At 30.6% G+C, this 12516-nt stretch overlaps 1 protein-coding gene across 6 annotated transcripts in view; it reads right to left on the reverse strand.

Annotated features, from left to right (window-relative positions):
• The window catches only part of LOC143197098 (uncharacterized), a 155411-nt gene that overhangs the window by 53535 nt on the left and 89360 nt on the right, over positions 1 to 12516 (reverse strand). For all 6 annotated transcript variants that reach the window (XR_013005924.1, XR_013005923.1, XR_013005925.1 and 3 more), the window contains exons 4-5: positions 10664 to 10868; positions 7006 to 7112 (exon numbers count right to left, since the gene is read on the reverse strand). Coding sequence is in view for 1 of the 6 variants with exons in the window: in XM_076405263.1 (XP_076261378.1) it covers positions 7006 to 7112; positions 10664 to 10868 (312 nt within the window). In the remaining 5 variants the exon portion in view is untranslated. The remainder of the gene's footprint in view (positions 1 to 7005; positions 7113 to 10663; positions 10869 to 12516) is intronic.

Below are 12516 nucleotides of genomic sequence, written 5' to 3' on the forward strand. Positions count from 1 at the left end.
TTGCTATTAAGTTTTAAAAAATATTATAAAAAATATTTGTTTTTCTGTTTGTTCTTCAGTTCTACTGTTTTGCTATGTTGTTTCGTTTTTGTTGAATATACTGCACCCTACAATTAACGCGAAGATCAAATCTTGTATGAGTTTGGGAATACTCTACAGACTGACGATAAAATAGCTTTAACATGCAAACCCTTTCTTACATATTGAAAAATCCATGAAAACATATCTAGAAACATTGAATTAGTCCTATGTGTTACAGTCAGTATTGGCCCCTTTGATATAGAGAAATTTTAATAATAGATACTTTACACACTACAAACTACTTTGAGCAATTTTATAATGTTGTTGTTGTTGTGAACTTACCATGTCAAATTTAAACATTTTTTGAAACTTTATTATAAGACAGTGAAGATTGATTGACAACCCAGAGCTAAAATTTAAAGTGCATTGTTTCTTTGCAAGGCTAGACATTACTCTTGCATCTGTTAATTACGTTTTTGAGATCAATTTAATTTTGGTAGAAAGATTGATAAAGCTTGAACCGACAGAGATCGAAAGGAAAAAGATCATTTTTACATGAATTACAATTTCTACAAAATTGATATAAAAATATAATGTCATATATAGAAACACCCAATTACATGTTGATTAATAATTTAGCTCATTCATTCCTGAATATTACTGTTGCATATTATTAATAACACCAATTTATGGTCTAGGAAATCTAGGGAGGTGAGGGGCTAGGGGAGTTTCTATAGAATCTAACTTTTTTGATATTTTTATGTTGAAAATGTTATTAACGAATTTGCCTGATCCATCAGTTTTAAAATACAATAGATATTTTTGTTTTCGATCAAATACGTCTATTTAAAAAAGGGGAAAATCAAAAAATATGTTATTAGACCTTTTTTTTTTTCTTGAATAATTTGGAATGTGCAATACAATTTTTAATGATATTTATGTGTGCGTATGTGCTTAGTATTTGCCTCAAAGAACAAGCAACAAGTGTTAATTATGTGACGATTACCTACGTTTGACGGGCGTTAAAATTCAACTTAATTATACATTTAGCTTAATAAAGACACTTGTCAGTATTTTGTACAACGGTCCAGAAGATGCTTTATTACGATAGACGAATATGACGAATTTTACATCGTGGAATAACGGTCAACAAAGTACCCAGAAATATAATCCCAGATGTTGAACACGGGCGGGGTGCCAGCAGCGACAACTAGAACACGATAACCAATAGCTGGCAACCCCGAGATTTTTATCTGGGATGTTATTGAAGGGTATTTCGATCATTCAGTAACCGACCATCGTTTGGTGTAGACTTGCCACCATCGACTGCCCAAGCCTCGTTTCCAGGTAACACCGCTGCCATCCATTTTATCTATTTTGTATTTTCTACTTTTTTATATTGCCAATAAATAACGGTCATATAATTTAAACAGCACGGTTTCATTCCGTTTTACCTTCATTCATCGAGCCATATAATTTACCCCAAAAAATCTTACAATTAAGTACTAAAATACATTAGATCTTATACGATAAATATAGATATTTTTTGGATATCCCTAATATAATGTGCTTAATAAGAAATTAAAAACGCATTTTAATTAAATTGTCTGTAAAGTAATGTAATAAATTGTCAGACTTGAAAGAAATAATTAAAGAAATCGTAAGAAAACACGATCGATATTTGATGTTCTGTAGATAAACGATTAGTAATTACATTTTAATTTACTTAAGTTAAGCCGGGATTTTGCTGAATCTCAAATAAAGGTTACACGTTAAATAAAAACGAATTGATATCTTTCGATATAGTAAAATACTAAAGTACCTTTTACTACGTTTAAACACATTTCTATTCAACAGATTCCGTTAATTAACGAGGAAACCGTATCGCAAAACAATTTCGACGAGAAAACGCGAAATAGAATAAATATCAAAGTAGGCCGAGCGAAATCATTCCTGCTGGCGATTTATGAATGAAAACGCCCACGCATCCAACGGTAAATATGTCCATTGAAATGAAAGGCATTTAAGTTGAACAAATGCCTCGTTCCGCCGATGCCTTCTCGATCTATAGTCGCGTAAATTATTGAGGTTATTTTCCAGCAACAAAACGTCAGTTTTCCATTCAGTCAACGATTTATTACGATTTTTTTCGAAGCCGTATCAACTGAATATTAGTATTCTTTACGGAAAAGGAGGATAAAAAGGACAGTGATATATTGTTTCAGTGCTTAAAGATCGAACAACATATTTTATTTTTCATTTTTTACTGTTAGGAAAATCGTTTTTCTTTATCTTTCAAAAAAATTCAATGTTTTTATTAACAAATCATAAAAACACTATCGGTATTACTTCACTGTTGATAAATGATTGAAAATTCCGGGGTAGTGTTACTTAACAGCAAATAGAATTCCTAAATCATAAATTATTTTTAATAGATGACATTATTAATGTTTAGAAACGTTTTAGTTTACTCTATAAATCGTGTTTAATAAATCACAAAACATAAATATAGTCATATTTTGTAATCGTTCTCTAGACTTAAACATTTTATTTCCATTTCCATTAGAAGCAAAAATAAACTCTTTTTATATTCTGTAAAACTAATCCACATTTTTTAAGCTATAATACAGAGTGTCTATTTTATTTATTGACGGTAATTTCCAAATTTTTGTAAGTGTTTGTTATTTTTTAATGATTTTGGGACCCTTATTTTTCTATCTGAAGACCTAAAGATATCTATTAATGGGCCAATATATTCATATAATATATGATCTCCGAGCGGGCATTGTGGACCCGCTGGATGAAAATATAAGGGTAAAACAATCACGTTTAAAAGGTCGAGTTCAGATGACACAGAAATGTTATCGCCTTGATTCACTTCACTGTAAATAGCTGAATTAATTATCTGGTAGAATAGTACAATGACTGCTTATCTACATCCAAGTCTAACTGAAATCGTCAGCTACGAGCAATCAAGACGAATTGAAGTTAACGTCAGTCTGTGAATCGCTGGTGCTGATAATACAAATAGAAGGGCTCCAAAGGAAATTATACTGCGAAGCTAACAAAGAGGTTTTTCAATATCGGTAGGAAAACATATGTTATTTAAAACTTTTGGTTCTTCGAGCCGGATCAAGAATTAGAGAACAGTTTATTAACAGGAAGCCATATGGTAATATCCGATAACAAATAAATCTTTGCGCATCAGGGTAATTTGGCTTCAGGAAAAAGCACTCAGCTATAGACCAAATTCATAAAATTATGATTATAATTGGACGTAGTTTGAATGAGATTAAATATGTTTTTATAAAACATATTTTTGCCAGAATAAATAATATCTACCACGTGCTAGTACAGCAATATTTAGGAATGTTATTGGACGCGAAGAGACGCTGGAAAGCCCATGTAAACAAGACGAAATAATACTAATATGGATATTGAATTTAGAAGAATGTAGTAGTTATCTGGAAGAAATTCTGTCTTGTCAATATACTGTAAAGTGCTATTATATGAACAAATCTTTAAACTCCTATAAATATATGGCAATAAAACACGGGATTATGTCAAGACGAGTAATCCAGACCTATTTAAATAATTTCAGAACAGTATTGAAGAATGCTGTTAATGCTCAGTGCTAATTCAGAAATATTATAAAAGAGACTTGCAAGTAGACTTTTAAGCTCATTAAAAAACTGGTTCAGAGTAGTGAACAAATACTACTTTACCATCGTCGAGGCAGTGCGGCTTCTCGGCGAAACAAGAGGACTAAGCCTTTCCAGATGGTGTGTTAGCTCAAAAGCAGAGTATAATACTAGTGTACATATTATTATTATTAGTGTATTATTATTATTAGTATTAGTGTAGTAAGTATTAGTATGTTATTGTTATTAGTGTGTTTTTTGTTTTTGCAGTTATTTAGGACTATATAATATTATTCATTGAGCAAGTAATTTTTCAGATCATAATGTTTATGATCATAATGATCAAGTTTTGTCAACATTTCTTAGATCGTAGACTGTGACACTATATAGAAAACTGTCTGATCTATATTATCGCTATAAAACGATTTTCGATTTACCAATGATGCTCATAGACGTGCTTATATTAATTGACAACCTATGATATAATACAATGTAACTGAATTTGCTCTGTATCGGAAAATATTATCTGAAAAGTATTCTAAGAATTTTAATATTTTTTATTCAATTTTAACCAATCATCTGTCAGGCATTTCGCACATCCTTATTATTTCTGTGTGTCAGCCAAGCCATGCTGTATCGATCTGAACATGTAGCAATCAGAAGGTGCTATATCCGGTAAGTATGATTGATGTAGCAGAACTTTACAATTGAGGCGCTATAGTGTATCCTTCACGACCTTTGCAAAGTGTATATCATACAAGGTCCAGCGTAATGCGGATGCCAAAAAAATATCGATATTTTTGGCCGATATATCGATATATCATATTTTTTTCATGCGATATTATTCAATATTTTTTTTAAATAAAACGTATTTCTATAATATAAACATTATAAAAAAATATTATAATTTTAATTAATATTGTGTATTTTGGTGCTTAATTTTAAAGGTATATCCAGGTATATCTCGCCGGCCAGCACCCCTAGTCGAGCGTTGTCATGCAAAATGATGATTTTTTGTCTATTATTCGCTATTGATGAGACCATTGCCTTTTTGCAATAATACGTCGTTCAAATGACGTTGGTAGACATCTGTAGTAACAGTCTTGTTCAGTTTTAGCAACTCGTAATATATTACACCATATTTTTGAGATTTTCTACCGGATGTAAACATCTAGAAACAGTAAACTCATCGTTAACTAAGCTGTCTAAGAGTTCCTTGAGGGTTTGTGTTGGGTTTTTGTTCGATAAGTCTTGTAACTTGTGGGGTTCGGACATTTTCTTCGAAATCATCTCTTTGAAACCAAAAACCGATAGTTGGGATATTACGGAACAGCACCATATGTTTCTAAAAGTGTTTGAATGAACTTTGGCAACAGTTGTAAGTGAAACTGATTAAACTGTTAAATTTCTATATAAAACTATTATTTTTTGTAGATAAATGCTAAAACTAGTGAATCTAATAGTTAGGTAAGATTGGTTAATAGTTCTTTACGTTCTTTATGTTATACTACACATGTTCACTTACAGAAATCGTCGTTTGAATATGCAAGCACTTAATCATATTTTTATGTCAGCTCATTTTTACATCAATCTAAAAATCTACATTGAGCAATGTTGATATATAGTGTTGATGACTAGTAAAAATGTATTATTGACATAATTTAACAGAACTTCTTTAATCAAATCGTACATAACTTTCGCAACTTTTGAACAGCGATCTATGATTACTCAACTATTAATAAAACTCTGGTTGTGCATAAATTAAAATAAGGCTTACAATTTTGTCCTATAGAAGCGCTGCGCGCATTTTTAATATATGAACTGTTCCGCTTCAGTAAAGAGAATGTTTCGAAGCCGAATCATGATCTAAATTTTAATTATCTCTGAATATCAAGGTTGCATGAGCAACAATATCTTGGTGATCACGAGTATTAATGATTTGGTAACCAACTAGACTAGAAAAAAATTCTTATTATAAATTCTTAATATGTACAAACTGATGAATATACATAAACCGAGATGCGATTTATTAAAGTCTCTGGATGGTAAACACGCGTTAAAATTAACGTAAACCCTATAATAACCAAAAACATTTTCAACGAAGATTTATAAATGCTATCTTCCCACGTACCTGACATTAAATACTGCCATTGGATTGGAAAATATTTGAGCTGAAGGCCTCGTTTAACCTTTTAATCGATTTATAGGACCGCAACCGTTTAAAACTTTTAGGGTATTTGTATTTTGTCTATATATTCTATTAATAAAACACTAATTATTATTCATGGCATCTGTTTGCTATGCATTTCGATTTGATGAATTATGGGCTTGAGGTCTTTTTCTTGGTGAGAATGAATTTTTTAGAAAAAAATAATATGGAGCTTGGCAGGAGATTTCACTTTATATTGGAAAATATTACCTTGAAAAGCAAGCGTTGATTTCTAGGACAGCATCAGGTCGAAAAATAAGTGAGGAATGATTTGGTAACGTCTCTATCATGTCGCAATGATGACATGATTTAAACATGTGATATATATTCTATAATAATTTAGTAATCTGTTGTTGTTTGATGTTTTCTATTGACCATTTACTGATTTAATATTGTTTAATAATGAAATATTAAAATGTATCAACGAGTACTAACGATTTGGTAACCAACTAGACTAGAAAAAAATTCTTATTATAAATTCTTAATATGTACAAACTGATGAATATACATAAACCGAGATGCGATTTATTAAAGTCTCTGGATGGTAAACACGCGTTAAAATTAACGTAAACCCTATAATAACCAAAAACATTTTCAATGAAGATTTATAAATGCTATCTTCCCACGTACCTGACATTAAATACGGCCATTGGATTGGAAAATATTTGAGCTGAAGGCCTCGTTTAACCTTTTAATCGATTTATAGGACCGCAACCGTTTAAAACTTTTAGGGTATTTGTATTTTGTCTATATATTCTATTAATAAAACACTAACTATTATTCATGGCATCTGTTTGCTATGCATTTCGATTTGATGAATTATAGGTTTGAGGTCTTTTTTTTGGTGAGAATGAATTTTTAGAAAAAAATAATATGGAGCTTAGCAGGAGATTTTGCTTTATATTGGAAAATGTTACCTTGAAAAGCAAGCGTTGATTTCTAGGACAGCATCAAGTCGAAAAATAAGTGAGGAATGATTTGGTAACGTCTCTATCATGTCGCAATGATAACATGATTTAAACATGTGATATATATTCTATAATTATTTAGTAATCTGTTGTTGTTTGGTGTTTTCTATTGACCATTTACTGATTTAATATTGTTTAATAATGAAATATTAAAATGGCTACATACCCTGGTTGGTTTCTACCCATTTCTTTCAAAGCTGCTGCTCTAGCGGCTGATTCTTCTGCTAACCTTTGTTGTTGCAGTTCTCGTGCTCTCTCAGTTTTAATGAGTTCCTGAAAAGGAAGGATATAATTAATTTAGCTAGTATTTTACTATAAAACGTGTTTCAATAAAGTAAATTTTGTTCTAAATTATTGTAGATAATCATACTAATTTTATATATCTTTAATTTAGTAATTTGGTTGATAGATAATAGTTTTTTATTGTTAATTTGATTATTGCTCTGTTAAAATTTTGATTGGTATTTTCATTTCTACCGGTAAACATCTATATACAGAAGATATACAAATTAATATGTATTATATAGTCTATTCGAAATAACAGTGGTCTTACGTCATCATTATGTTTAATATACTGCCTATTGCAATTTGTAAATTCGATCTTAAATCAGACAATATTTTAATTCTCACTCTATTCAAATTAAAAGCAGATTGTGTATTTAAATGAGATATGGATATTTAGGTCACTTAAAGCAAGATGATAATAGAAATAGTGTAAAGACAACAGAATTTGATGGAAGAATATAAACTTTTGAATAATAATCGATTAGGTTTTCTTAGTCATAACATTTATTAATAATTCAGTGCAGATATGTTGTTCTTTATTGTGGAAACAGGAATGGTTTTATTCATGACGCAGACTTAGTATTTTCCTCTAAGTCCAAGAGTGAACCATGGAGGAATGCATCATAACATGTTTTTGCTGTGTTTTGAATATCAGCTCTTAAAGAACTTATGACCAAAAATAGTACACTGGTGGAGAAGATCCCAACAAGTGTATCTGCAAAGGCTGCAATTAAGGAATGGCTTGCAATACTTTAATTATGTTTTGAAGACACCATATTAAAGAGTGAGTTATTTCAAATTATTACTCGATAAATATAAACGAAATTTTTAATTGCGTATTATGTAATTTACTTTCATAGATATAGGCTGGAAAAAGATATATGGTAGATAAGATAATGCATTTTCAATTTAGTCTAATTGATATGGGGTGTGGCAAAGAATAATTACAATGGACATGCAGGTTGAGAAGGATATACAAGGAAGAACTGTCTGGATATGTGGCATTGTCTACAATATGTTTGCATGAACTACATCAACAAAAGAAGTAAAATACATTACTTGGATATACAATTGCTATTACATAAAAAAACGAACCTAACTCTCATAGTTGGTGTGCAAAAGAGTTTAATGTAAATATATAATTAAACACAATCCTAACAAACTATTATGACTGTATAATTAATTGCACTTTAAATCCTTCGATAATATATGTATTAGATGTACTATAATGGTAAAATAAATTATATTTGATAATATTATTATTGTTTTTTTATTTTATTAAGATTATAATTTCGTTATAAATCAAAGCCAAAATGAACTAAAACTCAGACAAATTAGTCATGCATTCATTTTATTTTGTCAATCCCCTGTAGTTCTCTTCAGTTTTCTGCTAACTATTATTTGTTACATTTGGATCCGTCTGTGAGTAAATTTTTAATCTTTTATTTAGTGGAAATCTTCAGTAATTTGTTCGTATGATTTACGAGGGTAGTGTAAAAGTTCTCGGCTTGATAGAGGGATTATATTGCAATCAACAAAAAAAATATCTTTCTGGGTGCACGTGTCATTGGTTTGTATGGTAACTTTTAACTTGTACTTTTAAGTAGTTTATTTATACACATTTCTAGAGTCTTATGTTTTTCTTTTCATTAAAACGGATAATATTAAATATCATACGAGCATAAAATTCTTCATTTTGGATAAATCAACTCCCAAGGAAATTCATCCGAGATTAACAAAAGTTCGATAAAAGATAAAACAACCATACCATCGAAATGCACGATATCGTGTTGAGCGAGAGGCAAGTGAAGATGAGTGTGATGAGGGTGACTTCTTTGATCAGCTAGATGACAGAATTCCTGATTTGCGTTTGAATAAGTTCTGAAACTTGAAGAAGTTTGTTCCTGAGAAGCACCTCGAATACAATGAAGAAACTAAGAAGAATTTTAAGTTGATGAATATTATTCCGGAAAGTGTGTTGAAGTTGAAGAATATGTAGAAAAATAAAATAATATTTGAAAATTTAAGTTCTTTTGATTGTCAGGCCGAGAACTTTTAACTTTACTCTCGTACATTCTAGGTTTGTTCATTAAACTTTTGTCGCCTTTGAAAGAAAACCCGTCGAGTACAATATAACTATAACGAGGAGAATTTAAAGGCTATTTCGGAAATCTATTTTTTTCTCAGCTGCTTCGGGAATTGGGGAAATGTCGTCTTAAATGCATTTTATTTGAGTGGAATTCCTTTTACGGTGCTGAAGTGTATTTGGAATATAACCCGTCTGTAAAACATTTACTATTCCAAAAGTCGTACTATTTTTTAATACAATTAGTATGTACACATATTAGAAATTTAGTTAAAATAATATTAATAAATAATTAATAAATATAAAAATAATATTTAGGAAATCCAAACGTTATATGTTATTGTTATATTATTATTAATGTTATTATATATGATATGATATTGTTATATTTTATTTTTGGTTAATGTTTCTTCAATCTATTTGAAAAGTATTAATAACGTAAAAAAGTAAAAAGAAAATTTACCTATTAAATGCATTTTGAACAGAAAATAAATAATGGGTTATTAAATTAAATTTTAAGTTATTTGTTGTTGTTCATATAATGTACACAATATTAACAAATACATAAAGGCCATAGTTTCAAATCACGTCACGTCAGACAAAAAGCAAAACACATTAGAACCAAAATAAAATAACTATTACTGGTTAGTCGGAAGATACTCTCAACTTGATCTAAAATCAAAGAGTTTGATTTATAATACAATTATAGAGCCAATTTGGACCTATGGGGTGCAAATATGGGGTTGTACTAAAAATTCAAATCAACTAGTCACACAACGCTGTCAAAACAAGGTTCCTCAATTGATCACCAATACCTATCGCTATGTAACAAACGAATAAGTTCACGGTGACCTGGAAATCAAATGGATTTGCGAAGTTATCCAAGATATCGCCTTGAAATACGAAAGAAGATTACTAAATCATACTAACGTGGAAGCAATACAACTGCTGGACAGCGCGCAGGATGTCAGGAGATTGAAGCGAACAAAACCATACGAACTTATATAAAGTGTATACATTTAGTGTAAACTATAGCTATAAGTTAATAATTAATACATAATTATAATTTTATAATTGAGGAATACATATTGATGTATTATCTCGCACTCGTCTTGCTTGCTAATTAATCCAAGTACATAGGAGAAGTAACAATAAATTAATTGTAAATTAAGATTGTACTAAGCATATCTAATAAAGATGTTATATAAAAAAAATAGTTTCAAATCGTGCTCAAATAGTGTTATATTCCGTATAATTTAATATGAGTGGAATGCCAGATATTTGAATGACACAAGTTATAATAAAATTCATAACTTATGTTAGAAATATATTACTTTTTTAAACCATATGTTCCGTTATTGCGTTAGAATTGCTGACAGATATCACCTAAGAGAATCCCTGTCTTATCGTATCCATATTTTAATATATACTAAAAATGTATTATAACACCCACCTTCAGATGGTTGAATGATCCAGTTTGTGGTGGATATCCAGCAATCATATGACCGCCTCCAGGTAACCGGAACGATGTAGTAGGCCTTCTCCTTGGTTGCGTAAGCTGGGTTCCGTAGTGTAGGTATGGCATTAGATGTTCCGGATTTATTTTACTCCTAGCTGGTCCATATGCTATTTTACCATAAGCAACAGGAAGTCTTTGGCTGTAAATAAATAAGGAGATCGAATATAATGGATTTAATAGTTTTTATTTGTTGAAATTGTTGGAAACATCAATTCTTTTGTATATACTATTTTATATAATTAGTACGTGAATTAATTTTAAGCAACTTACAATGGAGAACAAATTTTAGCTATATATCGCATTTCAATTATATTAATTCGGCTTTACTTTCGTCATTTCACTGAAGTGTAAACAATTTGTGGATCTTCCCCTATTTTAGATGTTCACGGATCAAGGTTTCAGTGCATTTTGTGAAGTTCATAATATTTATTAAGTGTAGAAATTGAAACAAATAGCCTTCGATAGAAGTTCAATTCTTCGACTGATACTGGTGGATGTACGTATACGAAAAGTATGTCGAAAAATACATGGTTTTCAACATGATGCTACATATTTCTTAACCAATCTGACAGTGAATATTTTTATTGTCTAATGTTTAATCCAAAGAAAAGTGCTGCTGTAAGTTCTCGAACAACCACTACAGCCAAACTCCTACATCACGTTCATACTTACTTAGTATTGTTTTATTCGACGTTACATGGTCGAAATAGTAACTGAAAAGACTAGAGCTACGAAAAAAATTGCAATAAAATAGAAGACCTGAAAATAAACATATTTTAATCAATAAAACCCAAAGGTTCGAAAGGGAAATACTGAAAATTAAAAATAAATCCACAAATAACTATCTGCAAAATCTATCAGATGAAAAGGAAATAGATTACTCGATCTCGAAAACCACCAAATATATAAAACGATCATGTCTACACAGTGCCTATAAAAATACATAGAATATAGAGATAGAATGTGAAAATTCGACGATTACAAAATTCAATTAGTTACGCCGAAGGAAGTAACCAAAGTTATCAAAACTGGTATTAATCTAAAGAAATCATCTGGCTATGACTTACGTAAGTGAATTCTAAATCTCACCAACTTGATCAATACAGCATTTCGATTTAAACATGTCTCAGACGTTTGGAAAATTGCTTAAATTATTACGATCTTAGTACGTTAAAGGTCTCTGACTGCTACCAGTAATATCTAAAGTATTTGAAAAACTCCTGTTGAAAAGAACAAAACCAATTATAGGAAGAAGGGACCTAATACCTATATATCAGTTTGGGTCTGTTAACAAACATTCAAACAATGGACCAGGTGCATAGAATAAGAGATGTAATTTTTTTTGATATATTTTCTTGACGTCGATAAGTCTCCTTTCTACCAACGAGAGTTTATCTAGACTGGACCAACTTTTTCCATCCGAACTACGGTTCTCGGCATTAAGCTTACAGACTAGCCAGTGACCAACTTATACACCATCCCAGAAGACATCCGGTCTAGTTACTGACATGACTTGGATGGTTATTCCTTGTCGGATTTTCCACTGTTGCACATTTACAATTACAATCACAAACATAAACTACATCCATGCCCCAGCAGGATTCGAGCTCGATACAATCGATACGCCTTAACCACTGCGCCACCAAGCCGGAAACAGGTGTAATTAAAGAAGCCTATGAAGGTAAATATGTATGTTGTAAATCTTAAGAACATGACCTTTCAATCTGATAATCTTTCAAAATTTATAGTATTTTCAGAAATGTAGTTGTTTTAATGACGCGGTACAT

The sequence above is a fragment of the Rhynchophorus ferrugineus genome, unplaced genomic scaffold (genome assembly GCF_030347505.1).
Source record: "Rhynchophorus ferrugineus isolate W39M unplaced genomic scaffold, kcgeb_rfMv2 rfM5, whole genome shotgun sequence".
Taxonomy (NCBI): domain Eukaryota; kingdom Metazoa; phylum Arthropoda; class Insecta; order Coleoptera; family Curculionidae; genus Rhynchophorus; species Rhynchophorus ferrugineus.